Below are 12,816 nucleotides of genomic sequence, written 5' to 3'. Positions count from 1 at the left end.
CTGGCAGTCCAGCAGCCCTTGGGGGATGTCCACTTGCCAGGGGGAGCAGGCCTAAGCTGCAGTTGGACATCCTTAGTGCTGCTGAGGAGGCGGGAGAGGCTCCCACCATCACCACTGTACTGGCAGCTGTTAGCCTGGCTTATGGCTGAGCAGAGCTCCCCCTGTGGGAGCACACTGACCACCAGAGGGCAGCTCCTGCATTGAGCGTCTGCCCCCTGGTGGTCAGTGTGTGTCATAGTGACCACTCATTCCCAGTCTTTCTGCTGTTAGGGTCAGTTTGCATATTACCTTTTTACTATATAGGATAGAGGCCTGGTGCATGGGTGGGGGCCAGCTGGTTTGCCCTGAAGGGTGTCTCGGATCAGGGTGGGGGTCCTGCTGGGGTGCCTGGCCAGCCTGGGTGAGGGGCTGATGGCTATTTGCAGGCTGGTCACACCACCTTCAGTGCGGGGGTCCCCACTGGGGTGCCTGGCCAGCCTGGGTGAAGGGCTGATGGCTGTTTGCAGACTGGACAAGCCCCCCACCCCCAGTGGGGACTCTCATCCCATGGAGGTTTGGCCAGTCTGGGAGAGGGGCTGATGGTGTTTTCAGGCTGGCCACACCCCCTTTAGGGTGGGGGGTCCCCACTGGGGTGCCTGGCCAGTCTGGGTGAGGGGCTGAGGGCCATTTTCAGGCTGGCCAAGCCCCCCCGGCAATGGAAGCTCCCAGCCTCTCCTTTTTATCTTTTTTTATTCTGGGATTTATTTACCTTCTATAATTGAAACTTTATAGCCTTGAGAGGAGCTCAGAGATGGCCAGGGCAGGCGGAGGGAAGCTTGGCTTCCTCCATCGCCAGGGGCAACCCAAGCCTGCTGCTCGCTCCAGCTCCGTGGCCACGGCTGGCTTAAAGCAGGTATCTGGGGTTTATTTATCTTCTATAATTGAAACTTTGTTGCTTTGAGCGGAGCTCAGAGCCCGCCACGGCAGGTGGGAAGCTTGGCTTCCTCCATCATTGGGGCAACCAAGCCTCCTGCGTGCTCCAGCTCTGTGGCTGCTGGCCGCCATCTTGGTTATGTTAATTTGCATATAGTTGCTCTGATTGGCTGGTGAGTGTGGCTTAAGGTGTAACAAAGGTACAGTCAATTTGCATGTTTGTCTTTTATTAGTGTAGCGTATTTGTAATTGTGAAAAACTATATTGAAAATGAATAAAGGTTAGTTAAGTGTTAGTCACCCTTATAAAATACTGTGTAACTATAGATAATCATGTGGTTGGTCACCATGCAAAGAATCACAGGCACATGGGAAAGTGGCACAGCCCAAGACTTAAGTGTGTACATGCCAGATGCAAGCTCAGATCTGTTACTTGCTGACTGTGATTTTGGACCAGTTCTTAACCTATGTGATTCAATATAGTCTGCATTTTACAGATTTAAAAAAATTGACACATAAGACTGTTCTGAGAATTAAATAATAAATAATTGTATATAAAACAGTGCCTGGCATGTAGTATAGGCTTTAAAAATATTTGAAAATTAGAAAACATATTGATAAATTAAAAAATAAAAGGTGTAGGATAATGTGTAATTTGAGTAAAAAAATACATGCATGGATATATGCATAGAAAATCTTAGTAAAGCTATGGATATAAAAAATTCTTAATTGTGGCTTCCTTTACGTAATAAAATTTGGAGCCAAAGGTAGAAAAGTATTCTTATTTTTAGAATAAAAATAATATCTGTAGCAAAAAACATTTTAAGTATGAAAAAATGAAAAAGTTAAAACCTGAGTGGGAATATGTCAGTGTTGAAGTGTTGGCCCACGGAGGACAGCCTTACGCTTGAAGCCTGGCTCCCCCACAGGTCTTTGCTCCTGTTCTGGCTCCAAGCCCGGCTCAGACCTTGTAGGAACTAGTTCTCCCCCTGGAGGGTCTCCTGGCTCACAGTGCTCTTCTCACAAGTGTGCCTGAGCTTGAGGAGCTCAGTGCTGAGGGCCCAGGCCTCCTCCTGAGAGGCATCCAGCTTTGCCTGAGATTCCTTGAGCCTCTGCCTCCAGCCATCCAGGCACATGTCAAAGTGCTGCTGCTTCTGGTCTAACACGACTGCTATGGTGCAGGCCTTCCCCAGATCCCACAGGGCGTCCCCCAGGTCGATATGCCGGCAAGTGCCTGGCCCTCTTCAGGGAGTCATTTCTGGCGTTGGCCACCCCTGGCTCCAGCAGCCTCCTGCAACCCAATTGCCAGCTTGTTCCTGAGTGAGGGAGACCCAAATGGCAAGTGAAGTCACAATCCTAAAGAGCTCATCCAGTTTGTACTTGACTAAAGATAGCGCTTGGGGATTAAATCAGGTGGCTTAATAGTATGAAGCAGAAGCAGCTTGGGTCTGAAAATGACCTCCTTGTGCTTATAGAACCCAGATGTTTCCTGACCACTGCCCCCCACTCCTGTATCCATGTGTCCTTTATTTCCCCTACCCCTCTCCAACCTGAACTTGGAACTGGGGATCTCTGAATCCCTGTATTTGCTCACCCTAAACCTTAAATAAGCAACAAAGCATACTGATGACTTCATAAGAAATGGGAGAAAGAGAAAGATTGTACTGAACATTCCACCAACAGGAAGCAACTATTAAAAATCCTTAGGCACATCCAGTCTCTAAAGAGCTCCTTAGCTATGTTGCTTCCAAAGAACATCTGTTGGCTCTCTCCTGCTCATTCTCTCTCCCTCTTAAGCAGCTCCTAAATGGCCCAATTTATCTCTTTTCTCTGAATGTCTTTTCTATCGCAGCTCCTCTGCCCAAATTTATACACCCCAATCCATCCAACTATTAAGCTCATTTAATAGATTCCACTGCTCTTAGGGGGTACCTCAGCCCCTATCTGCATCTTCTGAGATGGGGTGGTTTATTAAGGTGCCTCTTCCACCCACTACACAAAAGTGGGGCTTTTGAATGGATGAAATGTGTTCTCCTGCTCACATTTCCTGCATATACTTCTTAGATGAAAGACACTAAGTACCATAGCTTCTTCTCATCTACTGGGTTTTTAAAAAAAATTTATTGAATTTATTGGGGTGGCATTCGTTACTCAGCTACTGTTATTAAACAGAAAAAGGCCCTCGGGAATTCACATGTGCCACACAACTAGCCCAATAGAGCAATGTGGTCACAAAGCCTCTTCTTGGTGGAATCCTTACAAAAACCAGTCTGTGTTCAACATCCAGGAAGGAGCTGGGCTCTCACAACCTTTCTTTGCTTCCTGCTTTCTAAGTCACCTCATGTCTTTGCTTCATTTCCCTGAACTGTGAAGAGGAGACTCTGATGGACTGCATAATGAGCACTAACAATACTGCACTGTACACCTGAAAGTTGCTATGAAAGTAGAGTTTCAATGTGCTCACCATAACAACACAACAGACAGTAATCACGTGGGGTGAAGAATGGGTTAACTAACCTGATTGTGACAGAGATTTTGCAGTATGTACATGCATTTAGTCATCACATTGTATATCTCAAACTTACACAATGTCAGATGTCAATTATATCGCAAATAAAGCTGAAAAAAGAGGATGTTTTACCCCACCTAAAACAATAGTCAAATAAAATTATTACATGTATTGACCTTCCCTCCTTGCCTCTCACCCAACAGTGCAGAGGTATGCTGTACAGGAGTGAGGAACAAAGGAGCAGTGTGGGGAGGGGAGCGAGTTCGGGGAGTGAGAGCCCCTAGCCGGCTGCCAGAAGATCCCACCAGGAGGAAACCCAAGTGTCCCTTGAATTTCATCCAAGAAGCTCACTCCTGGGTCTGAGCACCTGGGTTAGCAATAATTACTGGAGCTCACCCTACACATTACCCAGAGGAGGACAAACTCTTGCCCTCTGCACTCCTGCTCCTGCCCGCCCTTCCTCATGCCCCCATCCCCCAGTGGTGCCCCACTCTGGATGGGGAGCCCCAGAATGAAAAGCAAGAAAGGTGTTGCAGCCTCTGGCAGTGAGACTGAGGATGATGACAGCATGGACATTCCCCTGGACCTTTCCTCTGCTGCCAGCTCAGGCAAGAGAAGGAGAAGGGGCCACCTGCCCAAGGAATCTGTGCAGACTCTCCAAGATTGGCTGTATGAGCACCGATACAATGCCAACCCCTCAGAGCAAGAAAAAGCATTGCTGTCCCAGCAAACACATCTATCTACACTACAGGTCTGTAACTGGTTCATCAATGCCCGCCAAAGGCTCCTCCCTGACATGCTGAGAAAGGATGGCAAAGATCCAAATCAGTTCACAATTTCCCGCTGCTGGGCCAAGATATTTGAAGTGAGCCCTGTGGAGTCAGAAATGGGCATCAAAAACTTCATGCCAGCTCTAGAGGAGAGCCCATTTCATTCCTGCACTGCTGGACCAAACCCAGCCCGAGGGAGGCCACTGTCCCCTAAGCCGTCATCTCCAGCATCCTTTCTGGCCCGTCCATCAGCGTTCTGTCATATCCCTGTGACTGCATTGAAAGAAGTGCCTTTCTATCAGCCCGTTGGCATGGGACAAAACAGCAGATAGCAGCCAGAAACTTTCCAGACACTTCCCTCATGCACCCAGAGCACACGTGTAAATCTGGACAAACCACAAATACACAAAGTGGTCTTTTCAACAGTCCTCCCCCTAATCCACCAGATCTCAACCAGGATTTTAGTTGATTTCAGCTTCTAGTGAATGTTGCACTCAAACAGGCTGCAGAAATGGAACTTCAGGAAAAACTTACAGCTTAACCCTTTTCCAGTAAAACAGTTCTAACAAAGGTTATGATTGCTGGGGTGATGGCAAGAAATAAACTGCATTATTTTATATATTTTTTATTAATATCTGCACATGGGATTGTTAAAATGAAGCTTCCTGTTACTGAGATGCCTTCAATGGAATACAGTTATTCCAACAACTATAAACTCAAAGCTACTGTAGAAACAAAGGGGTTTTTTTAATGTTTCTTGGTAGATTATTCATAATGTGATATGGTTTCCAAGATCATGTGATTTTCCCCTCCCCCCCCCTTTTTTGTTGGTGTTTTTTCAGACTGCAATATTTAGAGAACCTATAGCATCTTCTCATTCCCATGTGGAACAGGATGTCCACATACTGCCTAATAAATTTTCAAATTTTTTTCAGACAAGTATGAATCTAGTTGATTGATGCCTTTTTTTTCATGACATAATAAAGTATTTTCCTTAAAGAAAATAATTACATGTATTTTTAAGTACTTTAGAAATGCTTGGTTGGTGCCAGAAAAGAGGAATTTTACTTTGGGTGACCAACTCTGCTAGTTTGACCAGAAATAAAGGGTCTCAGCAGAACATAGCCCTGTCAGTGCTAAAATCAGGCTTGTCCAGGACAAACTGGCCAAGTTGGTCACCCTTGTTTCACTGATAATGTTCTACATTTAATACCGACTACAATTTTGCTCAACTTGATAATCATAAGTACTTACTTAGTTGGCTAGAATATACATGAGTATATGGGAGATTAAAAAACCAAATTCCTAACCTTGGGGGATTTAGAACCCAGAAGCAGTAAACTGGGTCTCAGGTGAGCTAGACTCCACAAAACTAACTCATCGTGTGACCCCAAGCCTGGAAATCAAGACATAGATCCTCAACTTCCCAACAAAAAAATAGAATCATACATTTTTTTTTGTATGGCTCTACCTCCCTGGGGTGATTTAGAGAGAAAGCATAATACAGACAATGCCTTATTTAATCGATGTTCGACTAAGTTTAAAGCAAAAATAATTTTAGCTATTACCATATTATTTTTCTTTAGTTGTCATGTATAACAGAAGAACCATTTGTTAGTTCCAACAAATCCATGTGGTCATAGTCTGTATACTTTCCCTCTTTTCTACCCCTTAAAAAAGACCAAATAGAATGACTGATAGGAACTTTCACCCACATCCTTTATATTAGAAGAAAAATCTTACTTTATTAGCAAATGCCATATTTTGGATATGAAGAGCCATTTTCACTGAAAGCCCCACTTTTCTGTGGTCCAGAGTTTGTACCTCCTGCAGGTATTTTTAGTATCTGTCATCCCAAAGCCCTTTGTAAGTTACTGTGACTACAGAGATGGATCACTTGGTGCCTGTTCTGGGACAGAACACAGCAGCTATTCAGCAACAGCACAGCAATGTATCGCCAAGATTTAGGTGAAGAACTGAAAAACAGCATCTTCGGTTGAAGCTAAAAAGAATTGTATTAATCTGTCCTGGATTTTTGCCAAGCTACCAAACCAGGGACACAGTCTTTTGAGTAAATCTTTATGGATTATAAACTTGAATTTTTTGACATTTTCTCTCAAGCATACATTGTCTTTCGATCTCTGAACAAAATGCTTCAGTACTATACTGTGGTATCAAGTCTTAATTTACTTGGGCCCCAAACTTCTGTAGTTCCTGAGAACTTCTAAAGCCTTTATATAGTATTGGCTATAAAATTGATATTCTAACCCCAGAGATGGCCTGAGTGTCACTTCTTTTCAATGACACCATTATCTCATAAGGCATGATGGCAGATCCTAAGATGTTCTCAACCATCCCTGTCCTTCTCCACAGACCAGTTTGTGGTCTACAAGTTGTAGACTAGAGATACAATGACTTTAATTATAGATACCTGTACAAACATGAACTCAATTACTTTGGTGTTACAAATGAAATACAGGATTTTAAGTGCTAGTCCATTTTCCAACATAGCTCAAAGTTACATCTCCTGAGAAGATTTCCCTCCTGCCCCTAGAAAGAGCTTCCTTTCTTCCTCTAGGACCGCTTTATAGTCTTTATCATTTTTTATTATTATAATTTTTTATCCCCTCTAGAGAATGTGCTTCTTGCTAGTGGTGGCTTTTTCAGCTTTGATCTTGGGCTTATTCATGCACTTGGCCTTACGAAAACAGTCCCTATTCTCATGCTCCTCTGTGTAACTAACTCCAGGTTCAGGGTCACCTTCCTCTACTCACTTGGCATCCTCCAAGTCTTCAGTTCTGTAGATGGCATCATCTTCATACTTCATTCTACAGTGCAGCATTTCAGCATTGCCTTTGGAGAGAGCCCGGAGCCGCTCAGCCTTGGCCTCCTGTTCTTCATATTACTCTCACGGAAGGTCACAGTCATACTTGGCTGACTGCAGGGACTGGGCTAGGGCACTTTGGGACTATATGGGATACAATATACATTGCAAAAAGAAACCACCACCATTAACAACAAAAGGCTTGGAGGTGACATCATTTTGTTAGGTAAAGTTAATAACAACCTGCCACAAATCCAAGCTGGGCCCAAACCTGGTAAGATAATATTAGAAAGAGCATATGGGACAATAAGAGGAAAACAAGAGTATCTGATTGCTGCTGTTAAAACAGGAAAGAGAGTTCTATTTAGGGAAATGCCAGCCTGACTATGTGGGCTTCAGTTCTGGAGTTCTGGAAACAGTGGAGGATGCACAGGTAGCAAGGAGAACATTCACTATCATTTCCAGTGGTTCTCAATTTTCCTAATGCCGCGACCCTTTAATACAGTTCCTCATGTTGTGGTGACCCCCAACCATAAAATTATTTTCGTTGCTAGTTCATAACTGTAATTTTGCTACTGTTATGAATTGTAATGTAAATATCTGATATGCAGGATGTATTTTCAGGGGTCATGACCACAGGTTGAGAACGGCTGAATTTAGGCAATAAGATTTATATTTAGCAATATATACGATTCAGGTCTTCTTTGGACTAGAAGGAACCACTGAGATTTAGTCTAGCCTTTTCATTCCATTGATGAGGAAAACAACATCTTTTATTTCACAAATAAATCTCTGATAACATATCTCATCACTTTAAAACAAGGATAGGGAAACTTTTTTCTGTCAAGGGCCCTATGGATATTTATAACATCATTCACAGGCCTCACAAAATTATGAACTTAAATATTAGTCTGCTATATTTGGTCAAACATTTAATTAACTCACCACTAATGCCTTGGCAGGGCCAGACTGAATGATTTCACAGGCCTTACATGGCCCGCAGGCCAGACGTTCCCATTCCCCATCCCTGCAAACCACACTTGAACTTTCTATGGTGAGGAAAATATTCTATATGTACACTGTCCTATGTGGTAACCACTAGCCATATGTAGCTGCTGAACACTTAAAATGTCCCAAGTACATGTTGGTCAATATGGAATTTTAATTTTTATTAATTTTTATTAACATCAATTAAATTTAGATAGCCACCTGTAGTGTAGTAGTGGCTACTGTATTTATTGGACAACAGAGCTATGTTTAGTGGATATTCATTCACTTACATGGTGATCTGGTTAACCTAACAGCATAGTTCCCAGGAGGTAACCTTGTCTAGTGGGAAGAACCAGGGGTCTCTGCCAGTCCTCGTGTGTCCTTTATGCAAATTAGAAGAACGTATTCTGGAGCAGATTCAACTGAGAGCACAAGGCTTGGTTAATGGCAGCCTCAGCCAGACACCTTTGGATGGTGAATAGGAGCAACAATACATGGTGACCCTGAGAAGGCTGCAGGCTTGGAACTTGATAAACTTGGCTTCAAATTGGTACCCTTCCTCTTATTTAATATATACAGGGTGTCCCCCAGAATGCACACACACTTACTATTCATTATTCATTCTAATAGGTTAAATCTGAAAAGAAAGTAACATCAATTGAGCTACCAGCTGTTAAAGTATGTACACAGTTTTGGGGAAACACCCTGTATGTATTGAGCACCTGTTCCAGGCATTTGTGTTTCAAAAGCAAATGAGACAAGGACAAAGTCTTTGCCCTAAGGAGCCAAAAAGGAGTGAGAGGATACACAAAGAAAACATGTAAACAAATTAATAAATAATATAGCTAGCAGCATAAGACAATAAAACAGACTGACATGATCTGGAATACTTAGCTCCTTCTAATCACCCCAAAGACCTTGGAGAAGGGCCTTCAAGCAGTGGGAACAGCCGCTACCAAAGTCCTGGGGCAGGAATGATGGCGGCTGTTGAAAAGGCAGAGAGAAGCCAGGATGGCCGGAGGGGAGTAAATGAAGGAAGCAGATGTACGAGGTAAGATCGCAGAAGGAGGTTGGAGCGAGAGCAAGGGGGCCTGGTAGGCCAATTGGAAGGCACTGGGAAGGCAGCCAGATGATGTTCTAAAATATAAATCAAGTCCTTTCGTTATCAGCCTAAATTCTTTCACAAGCTACTACTAGCTGTATGATCTTGGACACGTTATTTGTCATCTCAGAGTTTGGTTTCTTCACGTATGAAGATATAATTCTACATGACTTAAAAATTGAGATAACAGGAGAGAAGCATCTAGCGTAATGTCTAATGTACAAACTATGGTAGTGATTTTAAAAATTATATATAATACAGAAAATAAGCCACAGAATGCACGGAATAAAATAAAAGATTTAAAAACAGAAATCTCAAGATTCAGTGACCTTTACCCCTCAAAATAGATCCTTTATGGTGAGATTATATACAAGTGAGTGAGGTACTTTGGGGTCTTAATAACAAGATGCATTGAATATCAACTAAGAATTAGCTTGAAATAGCAAAGCTAAAATAACTCATCTCTCATCTTAGTCACTATGCTTCCACCTTAAACAACCACTTTCACTGAGGTCACCTACTGCCAACATCATATATCTCTCAGGAAGAAATCACTAATATCTATAATTTATTGACAATTTCAAAGTAATATTGAGCTAAGTTAGCTCCACTTATTTTATTTTTAGTGCACTTCAAAATCAAAGATCCATAAAGAACCTTGCTGACTTTCTGTGCACATAATAATGCAAAATGAAAACACATACTTTGCTTGCTCTAAATCTGACAAACCTGAGATGCAATTTGAATCACTGAGGAAGATCCTTTAGGGATCAGGGTCCTTCCCAGCACATATGAGGTTCTACATGTTCCCCCCTCCCCTAACTCCTAGAGCACTTTCCCTTTCCTTTTATATGAGAATATATGTAGGCTGACCAACCAAACACACATTTTTCTTTAAACATGTGGTCAAGCTATTGGTGAAGAATAATAGATGCGTCGCTTTGGTATCCTCTTCCAGTTGTCCTTTCAGTCCTTCAATTTTCCAAATGAAGATGCTCTTCTCTTTGGAAAGTTGGTTTATCAGAGCCTCCTTTTCCTCCAGTCTCCTTAGAAACTCATCTACAGAAAGAGTTCATGGCGTAAGTTAATCATGGTTGTCCTCATATACTGCCTCCCCCACTTAACTTGTTAACTTTAAGGTCAACTAAGATGATTCCTACCCACATATATCTGGTATTTAGGACGGGTTTGAGAGTCCAGTTATTAGCAAAACCATGGCAATGATCCTTTCCAGGACTCACAAGACAACCTTAATAAAGAACTGATTTTTAGTAGTAAGTATAAGTCAATAACAGATAATATTAGCTATCACTTATTGAGAATCATCTATGCAGTAGGCACTTTATGCATATTATCTAGTTTAATTATAATAACTCCTTGATAATGTAGGTATTATATAACCCATTTTGCAAAGGGAGAAACAAGGCAGCTTACTTAAATGTAATTGAGATACATGCATAGCCAGTAATTGGTGGAGGTAGATTCAAATTGAGTTTTTAACCCTGTAGAACACATCTTTTCTTCTATGTCATGCCCCTTGTTTATTATGTGTGGCTATATCAATTTCTGACTATATAATTTCTTAGATAATTACACTTATTTGCCTTATTTATAAAATAAGGATAACAATAAAATATTGTTAATGAAAATCAAATGAGTGTGATTCTATTTTATAGAGTAACTAGAGGCCTGGTGCACAAAAATTTGTGCACTGGGGGGGGGGGGCAGTCCCTCAGCCCGGCCTGTGCCCTCTCGTAGTCTGGGACCCCTCAGGGGATGACCACCTGCTGGCTTAGGCCTGCTCCTCAGAAGATTGGGCCTAAGCTGGCAATCAGACATCCCTCTGGCAGCCTGGGAGCCCTCAGGGGATGTCCACTTGCCTGCAGGGAGCAGGCCTAAGCTGCAGTCGGACATCCTTAGCACTGCTGAGGAGGCAGGAGAGGCTCCCACCACCACCGCTGTACTGGCAGCCATCAGCCTGGCTTGTGGCTGAGCAGAGCTCCCCCATGTGAGAGCGCACTGACCACCAAAGGGCAGCTCCTGCATTGAGCGTCTGCCCCCTGGTGGTCAGTGTGTGTCATAGTGACCACTCATTCCCAGTCTTTCTGCTGTTAGGGTCAGTTTGCATATTACCTTTTTACTATATAGGATAGAGGCCTGGTGCATGGGTGGGGGCCAGCTGGTTTGCCCTGAAGGGTGTCTCGGATCAGGGTGGGGGTCCTGCTGGGGTGCCTGGCCAGCCTGGGTGAGGGGCTGATGGCTGTTTTCAGGCTGGTCACACCCCCTTCGGGATGGGGGTCCCCACTGGGGTGCCTGGCCAGTCTGGATGAGGGGTTGAGGGCCAGTTTCAGGTTGGCCAGGGACTGAAGCTCCCAGTCTCTCCTTTTTTTCTTTTTTTTTTTATTCTTGGATTTATTTACCTTCTATAATTGAAACTTTGTTGCTGTCACTGGAGCTGAGAGCTGGCCTGCTGAAAGCAGGTATCTGGGGTTTGTTTAGCTTCTATAATTGAAACTTTGTTGCTTTTGGAGCTCAGAGCCGGGCCGCGGCAGGTGGGGAACCTTGGCTTCCTCCATCACTGGAGCAAGCAAGCCTCCTGCTTGCTTCAGCTACATGGCTGCTGGCCACCATCTTGGTTGGCAGTTAATTTGCATATCCTGCTGATTAGCCAATGGGAAGCATAGCGGAGGTACGGTCAATTACCCTTTTGTCTTTTATTGGGCAGGATTGCTAAATAATTATTAGAAGTAATCATTAAATAGCAGAGAATGTGACCATGACAGGGGAAAATTCTATTACACTCTTGTCTATACTCTCTGATTAACTTATTTGATTAATGATAGGACAGAAATGCCTTGGTTATTGGAATGGCTACTAAAAGATGAGCCAATTCTGGACAAAGGCAGCTGCTCCTATAGTGTAATTAGTGCAAAAATAAAGCTCCAAATATTTATGACACCTATCCCTCTTACTACAAAGAAATTCTAAAACTCTCAACATTATAAAGAAGCATCTGTGAAGGCCAAAGTAGCAACTCCCAAACCTTTTGATCTCAGGAACACTTCATATGCTTAAAAATTATTGAGTTCCCAAAGAGATTTTGTTTATGTGGCTTTTATATTAATAGATAGTATATCCAAATTTAAAATATGCATTAGTTGATTTTGAAATAATAATAAAAATCTTAATGCTGTGTTTACATATAAACATAAACAATATTTTTAGGGGAAAAACTCTATTTTCCAAAACCAAAAAAAATAGGTGAAAAATGACATTATTTTACATTTTAAAAAAATCTCTGGTTTAATAAAAGTCAGCTGGAATCTCATATCTGCTTATGAATTCAATCTATCACAATACACAGTTTTGTTGCTGTATCTGAAGAAAATCCAACCTGGCACAGATATGGAGTTGGAACAGGGCAATGTATTTCGATAGTCTTTTCAGATAATTGTGACTATTTGCTACTACATCAAAACCCAACAAATAGAAATCTCTTAGTTGCAATATGGAATAAACCATATCAATGATTTTTTTTTTACTGTTACATTAAATTCACTGGTCTATGTTCAACTTTCAGTGGATTTTTATCACACATTATTCTGCATCAGCATGCAGTGGTGATTTGAAAAATATGTGCTCACTGAATCGTGCAGATCTTCAAATGTTGACACATTTCATTACATAATATTAAAAAAATCATATTTTAT

General features: G+C 42.4%; 1 protein-coding gene and 1 pseudogene across 2 annotated transcripts in view; one reads left to right on the top strand and one right to left on the bottom strand.

The window, feature by feature from the left end:
• MYH15 (myosin heavy chain 15) overlaps window positions 1–12,816 on the bottom strand; it is a gene marked incomplete at both ends in the record, with an annotated part of 149,873 nt that overhangs the window by 30,827 nt on the left and 106,230 nt on the right. Inside the window, 7 exon segments of the mRNA XM_081085999.1 lie at window positions 1,936–2,143; window positions 2,145–2,187; window positions 2,189–2,227; window positions 6,965–7,094; window positions 7,097–7,104; window positions 7,106–7,158; window positions 9,984–10,165. Of these exon segments, the coding sequence (XP_080942125.1) occupies window positions 1,936–2,143; window positions 2,145–2,187; window positions 2,189–2,227; window positions 6,965–7,094; window positions 7,097–7,104; window positions 7,106–7,158; window positions 9,984–10,165 (663 nt within the window).
• On the top strand, window positions 3,932–4,731 carry LOC308515893 (homeobox protein TGIF1-like; annotated as a pseudogene). Its single transcript has one exon. The product of its transcript is annotated as a homeobox protein TGIF1-like (transcript).

The sequence above is a fragment of the Myotis nattereri genome (assembly GCF_964212035.1).
Source record: "Myotis nattereri genome assembly, chromosome: 3".
Taxonomy (NCBI): Eukaryota; Metazoa; Chordata; class Mammalia; order Chiroptera; family Vespertilionidae; genus Myotis; species Myotis nattereri.
The sequence above is the reverse complement of the archived record's forward strand: the minus strand, read 5'-3'. Positions and strand labels throughout refer to the sequence as shown.